Here is a 15,129-nt window from a genome sequence, read left to right as displayed (position 1 = left end):
CGCTTATACGTTTTTGATCTAGTGAAATCATTTTATTCCTCTGTTTCTTTGCTGTTTAGTTTGATTGATTTTCTTAGTCTCAAACTGTCTGCTTGCTTTTCTCTCTCCTGCTCAGCCACCTGCACTCTTTATTGTTTCATTTTTTGGGGGGAGGTGAGGCAAGAGTGGGGGGGGGGAGTTCAGGGAGATTGACTGACTCTAATCCAAGTCCACAGAAGAGGTTTAAAGCACTCTAGTTTCAGCTAATCTTCCAGCTCGGGCCTAGCCGGGCATGAAAGTCGCTTTTTCCATGATAGGAATGGACAAATAAAGGTTTTTCCCAGCGCTCCTATGAAAGAGGCCTGTGTGCGCTGTGGATTAGAGCCCAGTGTTTTCTGTCTCTGTTTCACAATTAGACTGAAATGGATGATGCCTCAGTCTGTGTTTATTGCAAAAGATTTTTCTTTGTTTTACGCAAGACTGCAAAATCATACATTTTGCTATATTACAAGAGCAGTTATGAAAGTAGATCTTCTTAATGAAAAATGTGACATGTTACTTTGATGCATTCAGAATGAGCTAAAACCAACTTTTCCTTTTATTCTCCAGGCCAGCATGCCATCAAAATGCCATCAGGCTTTAGATCTAAATAGTGCAGATGAACAAAGTTTCATATTTGTTTCTGTTTACTTCTTTCCTTTTCCTCAGTCTTCTAAATGCTATGATCACATGTCTCAATGGTAAATAATCTCAGAATGTAATTGATAAGTATGGAACAACCCGTCTGAAAGGTTTGAACCAGCCTCGAGCCTTTTGGAAAATGTTTTTAACAGATGTGCACATAAAGACTCGTTCTCCTTCGCAGAATGGTTTGAACTCAGGCACATTGGATTGAGAGCATCTGTGACCCTCAATTTTTCTGGTCTTGCCACATTCAATTTTTCAATAAAATTTTGTTTTGGGCTTTAACTAGGCCATTATTAAAATTCATATTACTTAGGGGAAAAAACTGATAAAGGCTGCAAAAGACTTAAGACTGAGGAGAATCACCTTTAGCAACACAACACAGCCAGAGATTCAATATAATGGTACAGATATATAAAAATACTCTCAAGTATAGAGCTAAATCTAACTGAGAATCTGCGACTGTTCATAGAAGTCAAAGTATTATTCACGTAAGAGTGATGAGTGAGGAAGACACAGAGAGAGGGAGAGAGAGAGAGAGAGACGCGCGCTCCTGTGTGTGTAACTACTTTTGTGAAAGAAAGAGAGAGCGCGCGAGTGAGTGACGTTTCTGATCAGGCACTTACATGGGCAGCACCTTCTAAAGGAAGGGGTCCTCCTTGAAATTCAGTTTCCCTGGCAACTCTTGACAGCACCGCCGTCTTCCAGACATGGTACTTATTTTCTAAACATTTAGTGGGTTGGGTTTCTTTTTTTGCTCTCTAGACTGACTGTGAAAGCAGGCTGACAACAGCCGCCATTTAACTATACTGTCTATGCAGTGTTTGTAGTTCTAGCTGTGGGTTGTTGCTAGTGTTTAGCTAAAGTTAGCCCGCTTGTTGCTCAGCTTCTCAGTCTTTCAAACATTAAGAAACTATTGTTTCGTGGATTTGTAAGCTGGTCAGGTTCAAAATTAGGTTACTCTTCCGGCTGGAGAATGTCATTGGACACCATTGGAGAAGATGGCATCCAGCTCCGTTCAAAGAACAGATTAGCATACGTTCATGCTGCAATCAGTGCCCAACAGACCTAAACATGGTCTTTACAAATAAAGCACAGTACTGAGCTACTTTAAAAGCAGACAAATGTCCACGATTACTTGACGATCCTTATTTTAAATCCCAGGGTTTGTGTTTTTTTTAGCTGCATGGATGAGACAGACGTGTTCGAGATCTCAATTGGCTTTTCTATTCCTAAATCATTATTTAATATTCTTGCAGGAAAGAAAAATTCCAATGTTGAGTAATATTTATTTTTAACAAAGTCATCATCTGTACAGTCCGTCCTATTGATCCATTCTAAACGAATTTAAATTAAGCATTTTTAAAAATACTTTTAAAATTGATCCGAGTATCTTGGAACTTCTGGTTAGTAATCAATTACCTTCTGTTTCCCTGTGGTAAAAATAAAACCTGACATCAACGCCCCTGTTTTTTTAATCCACTCATTCCATGATGGTACAATGACTCATAATTATGTTACCACAGTAAGATGGGAAAATATGTCCAAAGCTAACTGTCGGTATTATCTTGTCTTCACCTGGTATCCATAGGAACCATTTAAGATAATCAATCTGCCAAATGGCTCCTCATGAGTCATTTCTGTCCTACCATCATAAATGTAAACATGTGGAGTTTCATGAACATTATAAGTACTTTAATTAGAACCCTGTGACTAAGTTTGAGATTGTAGGCAGAAAACACGACTGAAGGTTTTGTTGTGGAGACAGATGGAAAAAATCAAGAATCAAGATGAAGAGCTGAAAGCATAAAAGAGGACCCAGAGCTGTGGAGGGTTGTTTAAAAAAAAGTAAAACACTCTACTGAGCGGTGTCCTGTTGCCAAAATGGATTGTTGCAAAGCAGCAAGGGATCCAATAATTGTACCACTGATGATGACTTTATTGAAAACACTTATTTCTCGACATGGACTCTTGTTCACCACTGAATAAATATGCTTAGAATAAAAACAGTTAATGTCAACATTTTTCAGCGTTAGTTTATTCTGCTCCAATACAAGATGAAGTTGTTTTAAGGCTTTTTATCCATTTTCAACTGGAGTGTAGTGAGAGTACACTACTTTGACAGGTGTATTAAATATTTACAAGGTTGGGCTCTGGAAGATCTCCACTATGTACTAATAGTTAAACTATTTAAACTCTGCCAAAAAAATAAATGTTCTTAGTTTGGTGTGCACCAACTTGCTCATACCTCCCTAAACATGACTGACAGCTGAACCAGTGAGGGGTGTCATGTTTGACATGCTGTAACTCCTGTTTTTGTTTTTTTGTTTTTTCTCCCCTGCTCTTAATCTCTAGTTGCATTATTGGGATTACAGCACAATAAGCCCTTCCTTGTTCTGTATTCACAGCCAAATCCACCCCATATCCAGAAGAACCATCACACCCAAAAAAAAAAAAAAAGTGTGGGGATGTATGATGACACTTGAGCTGTCAACCCTCTTGTGTCCCTTTGTGCCGTAGTGCCCAGGTAGATGACCTCACGGAGGAAATGGCTGATAATGCAAACAGATAAGGCTCCTGGTACCTGTTGACCACAGTCAGAACCTCCTAAATCAGGTCTTCCTGACATGCTGCTCCATCTGTGACTGGCTCAGCGACACCCACAAGGCATTGAGCCCTTATCTGCCATGGCCCCTGCTTAGCATTCACGCCATTCATGCGAACAATGCTACCGCTTCCCGCTCATTGGATCTGTGACTGACAGTGGGTGTTGGTGCACTTGTGTCTGACTTCAGCCTCTATCTGACACCGGGCTGTTTGTCCAGCCTCGATACCCCCACCAAGACACAATAAAGGGCGTGACGCTTCCCTTGCTGTTTTTTCCAACTGGACCTCAGTAATGGAGCTTGCTCTCTATTCGGCACATCGGCTTCCTCCTCAGGAGGACTTGCATTAGGCGGGGGAGGGTCAGGACAGAAGGGCTGACTAATGGTGAGTTCACCACCTACTGACCAGTCCGCGAGGTAAAAATACCATTACGTTCAGACAGTAAAATGCATGAAAGCAACGGATAAGGGTTCTGAATAGATGAGGTACGATGGGTTAGCCAAAGATTAGACCGTGCATTGAGACTGATCAATGATTTAAGGTGGGGGTGGCCAAACTTTTTGTCACATGGGCCAAAACCAAAAAGTAAAAACATTTAGAAAAATTTCAAAAAAAAAAAAAAAACAATTAAAGTTGTTTGATTTTTTTATTCAAGAAAAAAAAAAAAGTCACTTTCTTCCAAAATGCTTGCTATATTTCACCAAGTTTTATAAATTACATCAAATCTGACCTGGGTACAGTAGCTTTTCAGTAAAAGTCTCTACATAGACGTGGTTCTACTTATAAAAAAGAATGGTTATAAAACACAAATACTCTGTGTTGTATTTAACTTTGGACATCCCTGATTTAAAGTAATCTAGATCCACTCTACTGTATTTAAATGTTTTATGGTTCAAATTAAGGGGTGGGCATTTATCGCATTGTTTCTCATTTATTATATTTCTTATAAGACTTTTGATTTATTGTTGTCATAAGTTCCAATTAATGCTATTTAAAAATCCCTAAAACCGTCAGTATTGTGGGGATTGTTAGTTTTAGTATTTTCTCCACTGTTTTATCAATGAGAACATCAATAAATATCAGTAAAATATGAGTAAATACAATTAGTGTGAACAGTTTAGTGATTAAAAATCACATTAATTTATATGACTGGCATGCTAAAGAACCGGGTTACAAATGGGTGTGTTTTCCAAAAGCAGCATTTGTGTTTGTCAGGTTTTGATTGCTGTGTCATAGTAACAAATAATATATAGTTCTTGTCATTTTTATTGCTATAATAGTACCCCAAACCCTGTGATAAAACTTTTAACTCCATATTGCCCAACCCTATCTCCAATAAATGACATCTTCCCTTAAAAGGTTGATTACTATTGTAGTCAACTTTAATAATTTTGAAAGTTGACTGACCCAACCAGGGATAGGAACCAGAAGAAGTGGAAATAATGTGTTGCATGAATTCTTCAGAAAATAACATGCAATTGAATCAAATTATATGGTAGATTTAAATAGCTTTATGGTTGCTCATTTTTGTAATTCATGAAACTACATGAAAAACCATTGAGCGAAGTGGGTCGTAAGGCGCCAAGTGTGTCAAAAAATGAGGGTTTTGATTGGTTAAGCAGTGAATTGAGCTGCTGCTACTTTGAGCTTCATACGGAAATTGAAACGTCCAGTCGCTTTGTCTGGCGTCTCTGTGAAATTACTATGTCTGAGAAATCGTAGCAGCTTCGAGACTGTAACGTTTTACCGTCGGCCGAGCCACGCCTAACTGGAACTTCTTCGCCAGGTGTCGGTTTTGGGTTTTCATCGTTCGGCTCACGTCTCATGCTCGACTGGTCCGATATCGGAGCTCGCATCTCCGGATCCTCCGTATTGGCTCCCGTGAAGCGGGCCCATTACAAAGCTCCTATAATACACCCTTGTGATCGGCATGCCCCTCCCTTCCTGCTCGCTCTTATTTATGAATGGCACATCTTATTTTTGACAAAGGGGGCAACTCAGGTGGGTAGCTGCTGCTGGGATCACTTGATACTCTGTACAGAGCAAGGCGAGGAATGTGGACAGGCATCCCTCCCTTGCCTCTAAACTTTGATGCAGAATATCATAACGAATACGCCTGACACACGCTGCGATGAAGATGGGGAGAGGAGCTTTGCTGCAGTCGTGGGGGCACGAGGGGGCACAGATAGTGACTGTTTGATCTGGAGGTCGCCAGCCCCTTCGATGGTGTTGAGAGATCCTTGGCGGACGAGGCTGGCTCTTATTTAATAACATGAAGGGGAAGCAGACCTTTCTCTCATAATTAGGCCTAATTACCTGGTAGGTGTGGACAGACAGCCCAAGAAGAGACAAACTGCCTTTATCCACAGTCTTAGAGTCAGATTACCCCCAAGCTGTCTTATCTGTTTGGAGGCCAGCAGGAGCCTTGGTACTCTTCTTCTTGCTGGCTCCTGTATATTAACCAGTCAACCTGATTTATTACGGCCTGGTCCGTGGCACCCGGGTTTAATAATGCATCTTCATTACTCTTCTCTGTAAGTCAGAGAATCTTTTCCAGGATGTAAACCGGGCGAAGCGTAGTTCTGCTGACCTGTTTTCCTTCTGCAAACCGATGCAGAATGCGTGTGGGATGGATCCAGTCAGCTGTTTGTAAAAAAAAAACAAGTCCCGTCTTCCACAGCCGAACTGGGAAGCAAAACGCGCACACTTGAGAGATTTCAATAGAAAGAATTTGACAAACGTCGGCCGGACTGTTTGCTCGGCCACCTCCGTCATTTGGCGAGCAAGGCTCTAAGGGTCCGTTTGAGTGACATCTCGCCGATGGTTTGTTTGTTTGCAGTATCTGTCTCTCTTTTCCCAAGCCGCCTGCGTGTTTGTGTTTGGGTTTGTGGGCGACCCACTCGCAGCCACAACAACAGGAGCCATTGTTGGAGGCAGTTTCAGGGACTGGAAATGGCTGATGCCTGGGAAAAAAAAAACACAAAAAGAGTGGCAGCACTCCCAGGAGGAACTTGTGGTTTTGGGGATAAAGTGGCAAACGCACTTATATGTTGCTTTGGTTCTAGTAGCATCTCAGTGAATATGAGGTTTTCCAAGTGTAGATTCAAGAAATCACCCAAGTAAAGGTTTTTAAAAAAAAACCTATTAGGTGAAAAAGCTTCTCAAGTCCAATTAGTTGAACTGCCTGATTTATCTTTAGAAATGATGTAATCACAGACATATGAAATATTGTGCAAATATTGGAACTTCTGAATAGTAAAGTGGAAAATAAACAAAGAAATCATTGACATATTTACCATACAACCAATTAAGGAACAAGAAACATACATTTCCAAACCTCACTATTTCATAACATGAACCTTTTGCACTGATCAGGATTTTAAATCTGGAAGTTGAACACAGTTACTCCGGGTTTAAAGTCATTTCCAGCTTCGAAATTAGAAGGCTGTTTTTCTGCTTGCTTTAAATGTCAAAACTGTTGCATTTTCTCCCAAACCTGCCACCGAGGAGCCAGTTCACCTTGCTCCTGGCCTGGGAAGTTGTTTCTTTGACTGACAGCTGGTTATGACGCATGGGTGGAAAGATTTGCAGCTTTTGCTTTTTTAGACAATGAGAGGAGCCAGTTTTCTGCTGTTGTTTCTCTGACTCAGAGCTTCATCAAGCTTGCTGCAAGAGGATAATAAGAGATGCTTAATCCACCTGTTATCAGGATGAGCCTCCTGCTCAGGAATGCAGCCTTACCCACCTTTCACTGAAGGAACGGCTTAACAGATACCCCCCCCCTAACAAAACTCAATGATTTTCTTTTCTTTTTTACCTTCCCTTTCATAAACAACACCAAAACAAAGTTATTGGTTTACTTTGTAGATGCGTATAAATACAAGCGGTGTCCTGATCAGGTTTTTCCAGACGTATCTTAGTTTTGGAGTTTCTTGGAAGCCTTATTACAATTTCAGGAAATTGCACTTCTTGTCTTTCTAAGATGTTGTTTTAATTCAGCTACTACGTGCAACAAACATTGACCTTGAAGTTAAACATGTGCTGCTGGTTCTTTGATTGAGAAAGTCGTTTTGAATCCAGGAGAAAATTAAGGGAATCAAAGAACATCCCCATTGCATGACAGAGTTAGTCAAAGATACCTTCTGTTTGTTGTGTTTATATACTGGGAAAAAAAAGTTAGATTTTTCAGTTTTGATTCATTTAGTGATCCAAAAAAAAAAAAAAAAAGGAAAATTCAGATCTCCTGATCAACAGGGATGTAAACAGGCTGAAAAGTCTGGAATGTAATATGTTTCCCTGTAGGTTTACTACCCTGATTTTTAAATAAAAGATTATCTGGACTTATTGTGTGTGGCCATGTGTGACGGATGGATAGGTGGATTGTCTAAATGGAATTTTGCCTTGAAAATTGTGTAGGATTCCTAGATATTTGTAAAACCATCCATTTCCCACCACTGACTGATTGATTGGTCCTCATTGATAAATACTACTGTCTCAAGCAGTCATAATTTTGTGCATGTGTTACTTTTGGTTTTCTAGAATTTAAAAAAACAATGGAAGGGTACATTCAATTTAAGTCCATTCAACTACAGGAATACTTTATTCACCCCAAAGAGAAACTAAATAATGTTGTCATAACTCGTCTCCAGTAGCAGTCAGTTTTGCAACAAATCAGGACTCTGACTGAAGACTGTTACTGTATGAAAGTCTAATGACTATCATGACATTCTGACAACTCAATATTTGGATAGCAGAGACGATATTCCACAATAGAAGATCTTGGATGTCACCATCATTTGTTGGCAAGAACTGCTAATCCATCTCACTTGCTTTGGCCACTCGTGTTTTTTTTGTTTGTTTTTTTTTCTTTAATCTGTGTTTGACTAGATGGGCAGAGAGATGTTGGAGTCAGATGTCTGATGCTTGCTCAGTGTGAATAGATTTTGATAGATGGAAGAGAGTTTGAACTTCTTCCTTTCTCTGCTTGCATCCATGAAACCTCCTTTTCAAGACTTCAGGGATTTTCAGTCGTCGTCATTCAGGTATCAGTTAAGTTGTTTGGATGCTAGTCAGTTGCTCCCAGCTGTAAAAACATCACCGTGTTGCCACAGTTGCGCATCATAACACCTGTCCAAAATTAAGAATAAAAGTATTTCCTGCTGCCCATCATCCAAAACCAGAGGGAAAAAATATTGTCCAAACGTGCAACGCCTCAACGGCCCCCCAAAAAATACGAACAAAAGGCGACAAAAAGAACAAATCAGAAGACTGTGTACCTGTTCTTGAGGAGCTGGCGTAGCGACTGTGTCCTTGTGTGACTGCGGTCCTTTGAGCTTAATTAGGCGGGCTTGTCGGGGGTCTCTGTCTCTCTGCTTCACAAGTTGACATGGACAATTTAACCACTAACCTCCTGAAATGAGCTGCTTCTGAATGCCTCAGGCTCCAGTTTCAGTGTCTGCTGATTGCAGGGGGTTATGATGAGTAAAAGTAAACCAGGAAGGCCGATCGTAGAGAAGCCGCTTTTTAACCTGCCAAGTACACCTGAATGCTACATTAACCCTTGTATGTAGAAATGTGGTCCAACCGACCCCACACACGTAAAACTTGTATCATTTGCCATAGTCCTCTACATTTGCCTCAGTTCTCGCATGCACGAGGGTTAAGTTTATGATTTCATATCGTTTCTCGTATTTCAAAATGTTCCAGAAAACTTTCGGATTTACTTTAGCTGTTCCTGTGCTGACTCACGACGTCAAAGAGTTCATTCAGTCGTGATCAGAAGCAATATATGCTGGAAGGAGTAAGATCTCAAGGAATGCAACCTCTAAAATCTGTGCAACACCTTGATTTTTTTAAAACGGGTTTTTGTAAAAACATCGGATTTAACCAAGAATCACAAAGAGTTCCTCGCATGAGAAAATAAACCGAGTTTCACGTAGGAGAGTCGTTTCCTCCCAGCGTGTCTGTGGTTGATTCGGTTTCGTCGCCTGCCCAGCCAACAACCGAAATGAAAGTCTGAGATGTTACCTTTGCCTCTGGGACAACGGCTGTTGATCAGGAGAGGAATGACGAGCCCCAATTTCTTGTGTGTTTACTGTAATTAAAGTGTCACGACTTTTGATTTATGATGCGTTGACTAAGAGAGTTGTTATCACATGAAATCATAAAAAAAGGTAGGAGGGTGGTTGCTCTTACAGAGAAAATAGGAAATGAAGACGCCGAGTCCTGTGTTTTGCCTTGAAGGCAAAAGGGAGCTAATCTCAGATAAGCCTCTGTTAGAGGTTTGTGCAACAACAAAGTCGTAGCTGTTTGTTTGTTGATGAAATGACTTGGCTGATCTCGTCTCTTTGTTGGAGGGCTTTGCAAAAGTGGCAGAAGCACAGTTTTTATCGGTCACCAAGGCATGTTTTCAATGGAGTCCAATGTAATTTTGTCTTTCAGTGTTTGGCCTGCACCTGATTGGTCGATGTCTCGTCCAGCTCCACGTCCCGTTTATACCTTAAGAGGGGCCGGCGCTCCTCTTAACACCCTCCACTTCAGCTGCTCTGGAGGCGACACCCCCCTGCTGTTTTCTGGGTGAGTCAATGAGGGCTGAAACGATTAATTAGATTAATCGCGATGAATCGATTGTTGAGATAAGTGTCAACTAATTCAGGAATCCAATCATAAAGTGGTCTTTACAGACACTGAAAAAGGTAATTTGCTGAAAGAGCAACATATTAATAACTGCAGTTAAATAACTATTAGATCTATATGCATTTTGCATTAAAGAAAAAAACTTATCTAATAACTTGTGGGTGGAGCTGTGAGTTGAGTAGTGTTAAAAAATTTTTTTATGTTATACCTCAGTAGATTATTGACAAAACCTCTGTATTTTTTAGAATAAAACAAATAAATCTGGTGTTTGTACGTTTGCGGTAGAGACTTTGTAAATAACCAGGTGTTTGCACAATTTTGCAGGTCTGCAAAAGGCGCCGTCCACATCTGGAACCTGAACAGCCGGAGGGCAGAGCGGGTTCTGGAGGGTCATGGAGGTAATTCAGTCATCTGGGTCAGCACGCTGCGGACAGAAGATACACTCATCAGGTAAGTCTCAAGATCCGCTCCTATTGGTCGGTCTGCAGACACCTGCTGCTGGACCCACCTGCAAAACTTTATCTTCGTCTGTTCCTATTGCTTTACCACATTAGGACTTTTTGCTTTGGTTAGAGGCAAACATCATAAAGATAATCAGTCACTCACACTTCTTACTCCAGTGCAGTTTGGCTATCTTTGCATATTTTGTGTTTTTTTTTTTTCCCAACGGTGACGTTGTAAAATAAGACTCTGTTCATAAAAAGCCGAGTGTTTGAACTGTTTGGTGTCGACTTGCACTGACTCTGAAGACAGAATTTAAGGATTTATTTAGTAAAGCATAGACTACTGTCAGTAAATGCTTTTAAATCTCAGAGTGACAATTTAAGTTGACTATCCATTTGTGTATGGATCTTAATAAGTATAGCTTTTGTCCCTTTTTCTTCTTCTCTTTGTAAATGGAGCAGTCAGGGACGTGACATGCGGGTCTGCCTGTGGGATCTGACAGAAGGCCGCAGCGAGGCGCTGGACTCCGTGTGGACAGGCAGTGTTGGATTCTGTCAGTGCTCCGTGCTGGAAATGAGCCCATCCAGCTACCTGCTGGCCTTTGCTGGCCCGCAGACCGAAGAGGTGAGAGGTCAGGCACAAAGGGTATTTCTAAAATTTGAGATGGTTAAATCTAGCGGTAACTAGCTGCTAATATAGCCTTTCTTGCAACATGCATCCTTTTATTACTAGTGTAATAAGCAGTGCACTAGTGCAAAAGAATTGTCAACAGTTTCTTTGTTGATACCGAAAACTAATGTTTTTTTGGGGGTTTATTTGGCTTTTAGTCCATTATTTGTTAACGGATAACTGTATGTCTAAGCAAGAGCTGCTTTCTTATTTCTGAATCCACTCAAGGATTGCGAGTGAGTTTGTCAAGACTTAACATGACACATAAACATAAAATCTGCAGACACAACTGTCAAACAGTAATCAGAATGACATCATTAGGAAAACAGCAGGGAAGAGCATGAACTTAATACCAAACACAGTGTCATTAATCTGGAGATTTTATAAATGGATTTGTAGTGTTGTTTTCCTGGACGGATTGGTTATATCTCAATCAACTTTAAAGACAAATGTCAATCTACACCTTTTGAATTGGTTGTAAATTTTCTCTAAGCTGCATCTGATAGTTTAAAGTTAATTTGCCTTAAATTGTGTGTCAATGTGTGAAAGTCTAGTCTTAAGCTCTTTGAGTTGTAAGTACTTTTAGAAAAGCGCTACATAAATTCAGTCCTTTCACCATTTTTACACTGACATAAAACATTTATAACTCTTTATGTAACTTTTGAAAAAAATAATTAAGTTTTAAAAGCGAAAAATCCTTAATGTAATGTTTCGTACTCAAAATATACAGACAATTCTTCTTTAAATGAAAAAATTGTAAAGGCAATGCCAGTAGTGCAACAATCTGAAACTTTACACATTTCAAAAATTTAAAACATTTAATTATCTAAAGGTATGTCACGTTGAGATTTGGCCTGTTTTACCTCAACTTTATGTGTATGCATGTAATGTGTAACAGTTTTACTGTAATTATGATGTTAAATACTTGAGTTCATTACTTCCTTCTGACTCTTTTTTTTCTATTTGACAAATATTAAATCTGACTGGATTACGTCTCAGTCAGTATTTTCATTTGGTTTTTAAAAACCTACCAAAACTGTCAAGCATTTATATCACACTTCCCCTCTTTCAGGATTTTATTTTATTTAGTATTTTGCAGGTAGGATTTTTTTTTTTTTTTTTTTTTTTGAAAACTGTTGTAATTTTTTTTGTCAGTAAAATTATGACTAAATAACTGCCTGTCAGCCAAAACAGAAACAGCAGCTACAAAAACTGATGCTTAAGCCTAAATGCAATTTTACAAAACTCGTTTCATGGTTTCACGAGTCAAAGATAACCCAATTTAGTCATAGTAAAAGACGAAATGTCATGCATGGTGGTGGTAGCATCATCATGGGGGACGAGCTAATGGACTTCTAGAGTGACCTGGACTTCCACCCTATTGAAAATATATGAACACTGATTGGTTTCTGTGCTGGAAACCAACCAATTTAAATGAACTCCTCCAATTCATACAAGTTCTTAAACATCTAACCAGGATCGCGCCATAGGCTTGTTGATTGCTACCAAAAATGTGTGGCTTCTCTGCGATTTACCAAGGGATTGTTATCTAAATAAATTCTCACCAACACTGTAAATCTAATATTTTAAGCCAGGAACTGTCAAACAGTAATCAGAATGTTTTCCTTATTAAACCTCTGTGGAAGAATTTAATCTGGACCAGGAGCTAAATATCGGTCGGTTGCGGTCGCGGCTGGTGACTTTCCTTTTTATTGAATGCTCTTGTCTAAAGCGCCTAATAGCCCTCAGCGATCCTTCGAGAGTAAGCTAAATTGTGAGTTTCAGACGGTAACAAATGACGAAATCCGTTTTGATTGATTAAATAGTCCAGGCGTCTGCTTTACACAGGGAGAAAAAAAAAAGAAGTTAACTTGGAATGAGATCACACTTCTGTCCGTCTCGTAGTTAATTCACGACGCCCGCGAGCTTGTACGGTTTTTGTGTGGAGCCACTGTCTGAGAGGTGAGACTGGATGGGGAGAAGGCAGCCAAAAGCTCATTCAGCCATCTTTTATTGCCTCCAGATTCATGTTACGTGCAACTTGAAAGGGCTGGGGGCGGTCACCTGATCCGGTCAGACGTGCCTCCGCTAACCCCCGGGTCCGGCATGCCCGGCCAGCGGGGCGCCTGTGACTCCCAGCACCTCAATAATGCTATTGTCCCAACAGACACAGACAGAGGCACACCTATGCAGCCATTGAGGGCAGACCAAAACGGACTGCAGCCCTCCTTTTTTTTTTTTTGTCATTTGGCATCTCCACCCCATTCCACAGACATAACGGACCAAGACAGATGCTTATCATGCATGTGCAAGTAAAACACCCTCATTAACGAATTTCTGCAGAAACAATGCACAGGCTCATGCCAATAAGCACGCACAATAGCGTGATTTACCATGTGCAAAAAAAAAAAAAAAAAACCAAAACAGGTCAGTATTTGGATATATGACATGAAAGTAGACAAAACAAAAAGTTCCTACTGAGGGTGTTTTTTCTCTATTTACTGCTCACATTGACATTCCTGCCAGCAGCAGATAACTGCTGTGGCAGAACCATTAATTAATAGCGTGAGTGTTTTATTTATGGGGCAGTTCGATGCCACACAAGAACAGAGATCACCTGAGGCACAGAGGAGCCTTAAAAGCTCCCTTTGTCAGGCACGCAGAGGTAAACATGGAGGACAGATGTGGCCTAGTGATAAAATACAGATCACTCCCTTAAAGGCCTGTTTAACGTGAGGCCTAATGACGATGAATATGCGAATCGTCGGCCGGGAGGAAGCCGGAGGAGTTAGTTTTGCCCCTAATGTGGGTACAGACCCGCACACTTTATCACTCCATCGTTTTTATTAGAAGTTGATTTGGGGGCTCATGTCATGTCGCCGGGTCAGGCTGTAGCTGGATGGATTACAGACAGCTAAGTGCTGGCTGGTGGTAGAATGATCTGTGGAAGTCTAAAAAAAAAAAAAAAAACAAACAAAAAGAAAAAACTGTAATTATAATGACATGATTCTGGTTGCAGCTGTGATGTTTGAAATCTGAAGGCAGGTTATAACTTGCACCTTGTAAACAGATATTGCACCCGCAAGTGTGCTAACCCTCAAAATATGTAGCTTTCCTCCCGTCGTGAAGACTGATTCATTAAGGTAAATATACAAAAATAATTTGAATTTAATTAGGCTAAATACAGTGCACATAAAGGTTTTAATCACCCCTGAACCTTTTCATATTTTGCCACACTACAAACTTCAAAGTAATGTATTCGAAATGTGTGTGATGGACCAACACACGATTTAGTACAATTGTGAAGCAGAAGAAACGTTAGAAAATATTTTTCTAATTTATTTATTTTTCACGTACTGTAATTCTGTTTGAATTTACCATCCCTTATGTTTTAATACTGCTAAATAAAACACAGTGCAACCAGATGTGTTCTGATGTCGGCTTCACTTGTTTTAATAATTTATTGATATTGATGAAAAAGTAACGGCTTATCCGTGAAATAATCTGCCACTTTTTCTCAATTGTTGACTTAAAACAAGCTCCTGTTTCTTGCTAAAAAGTTACTTCTAAGTTAGCTTTGTCTTATTTCAAGTAAACTAAGATATTTGCACTAGAATCTAGACCAAAAATATTTGGTAAGATTTAGTTTTTGCAGTGCGATTATTATTATTATTAGTGAGGTGCAGCACAAATCTCGGCTGTTATCCAACACATCATATGAAGTCCTGATCGGTGTTTGCCACAAGCCATGAAGGGAACACAGAAAACAAGTGGAAGATGGAGCTCCAGTCAAACTGTTTGACCTACACTCAGTTTGCAATGTGTGGCAGAAAACACATTAGTGTCATGGTGGAGGCAGCATCATGTGGAGGATGTTGAACTTCCAGCGAGAAAGCAAGACTGGGTGAAAAGCCAGAGCTACGATGAAATGACCCAGTCAAAAGTCCAGACCTAAAATCAACAACAACAAAAAAAAAAAAAACCTGCAGGTAAGCTTGAAATTTGCTGCTCCTTGACACTCTGTCCACCAAAGCATGAACAAAAATATCAGCGTAATTGCAGTGAAAGTTGTTGACTCTGGGTTGCTGAACACAACTTCAAACCACAAAC

The 15,129-nt window shown here is 40.1% G+C and overlaps 1 protein-coding gene across 1 annotated transcript in view; it reads left to right on the top strand.

Moving 5' to 3' along the window:
• The first annotated feature begins 1,272 nt into the window (after positions 1–1,272).
• Positions 1,273–15,129, top strand: part of LOC106940618 (guanine nucleotide-binding protein subunit beta-like protein 1) — a 24,896-nt gene continuing 11,039 nt past the window's right edge. The window contains exons 1-4 of the mRNA XM_015023397.1: positions 1,273–1,376; positions 9,712–9,846; positions 10,231–10,356; positions 10,812–10,974. Coding sequence (XP_014878883.1) covers positions 9,737–9,846; positions 10,231–10,356; positions 10,812–10,974 — 399 coding nt within the window. The 5' untranslated portion in view covers positions 1,273–1,376; positions 9,712–9,736. The remainder of the gene's footprint in view (positions 1,377–9,711; positions 9,847–10,230; positions 10,357–10,811; positions 10,975–15,129) is intronic.

Source organism: Poecilia latipinna, unplaced genomic scaffold (assembly GCF_001443285.1).
Source record: "Poecilia latipinna isolate Pla-1442-1.1 unplaced genomic scaffold, P_latipinna-1.0 Scaffold3300, whole genome shotgun sequence".
Taxonomy (NCBI): domain Eukaryota; kingdom Metazoa; phylum Chordata; class Actinopteri; order Cyprinodontiformes; family Poeciliidae; genus Poecilia; species Poecilia latipinna.
The sequence above is the reverse complement of the archived record's forward strand: the minus strand, read 5'-3'. Positions and strand labels throughout refer to the sequence as shown.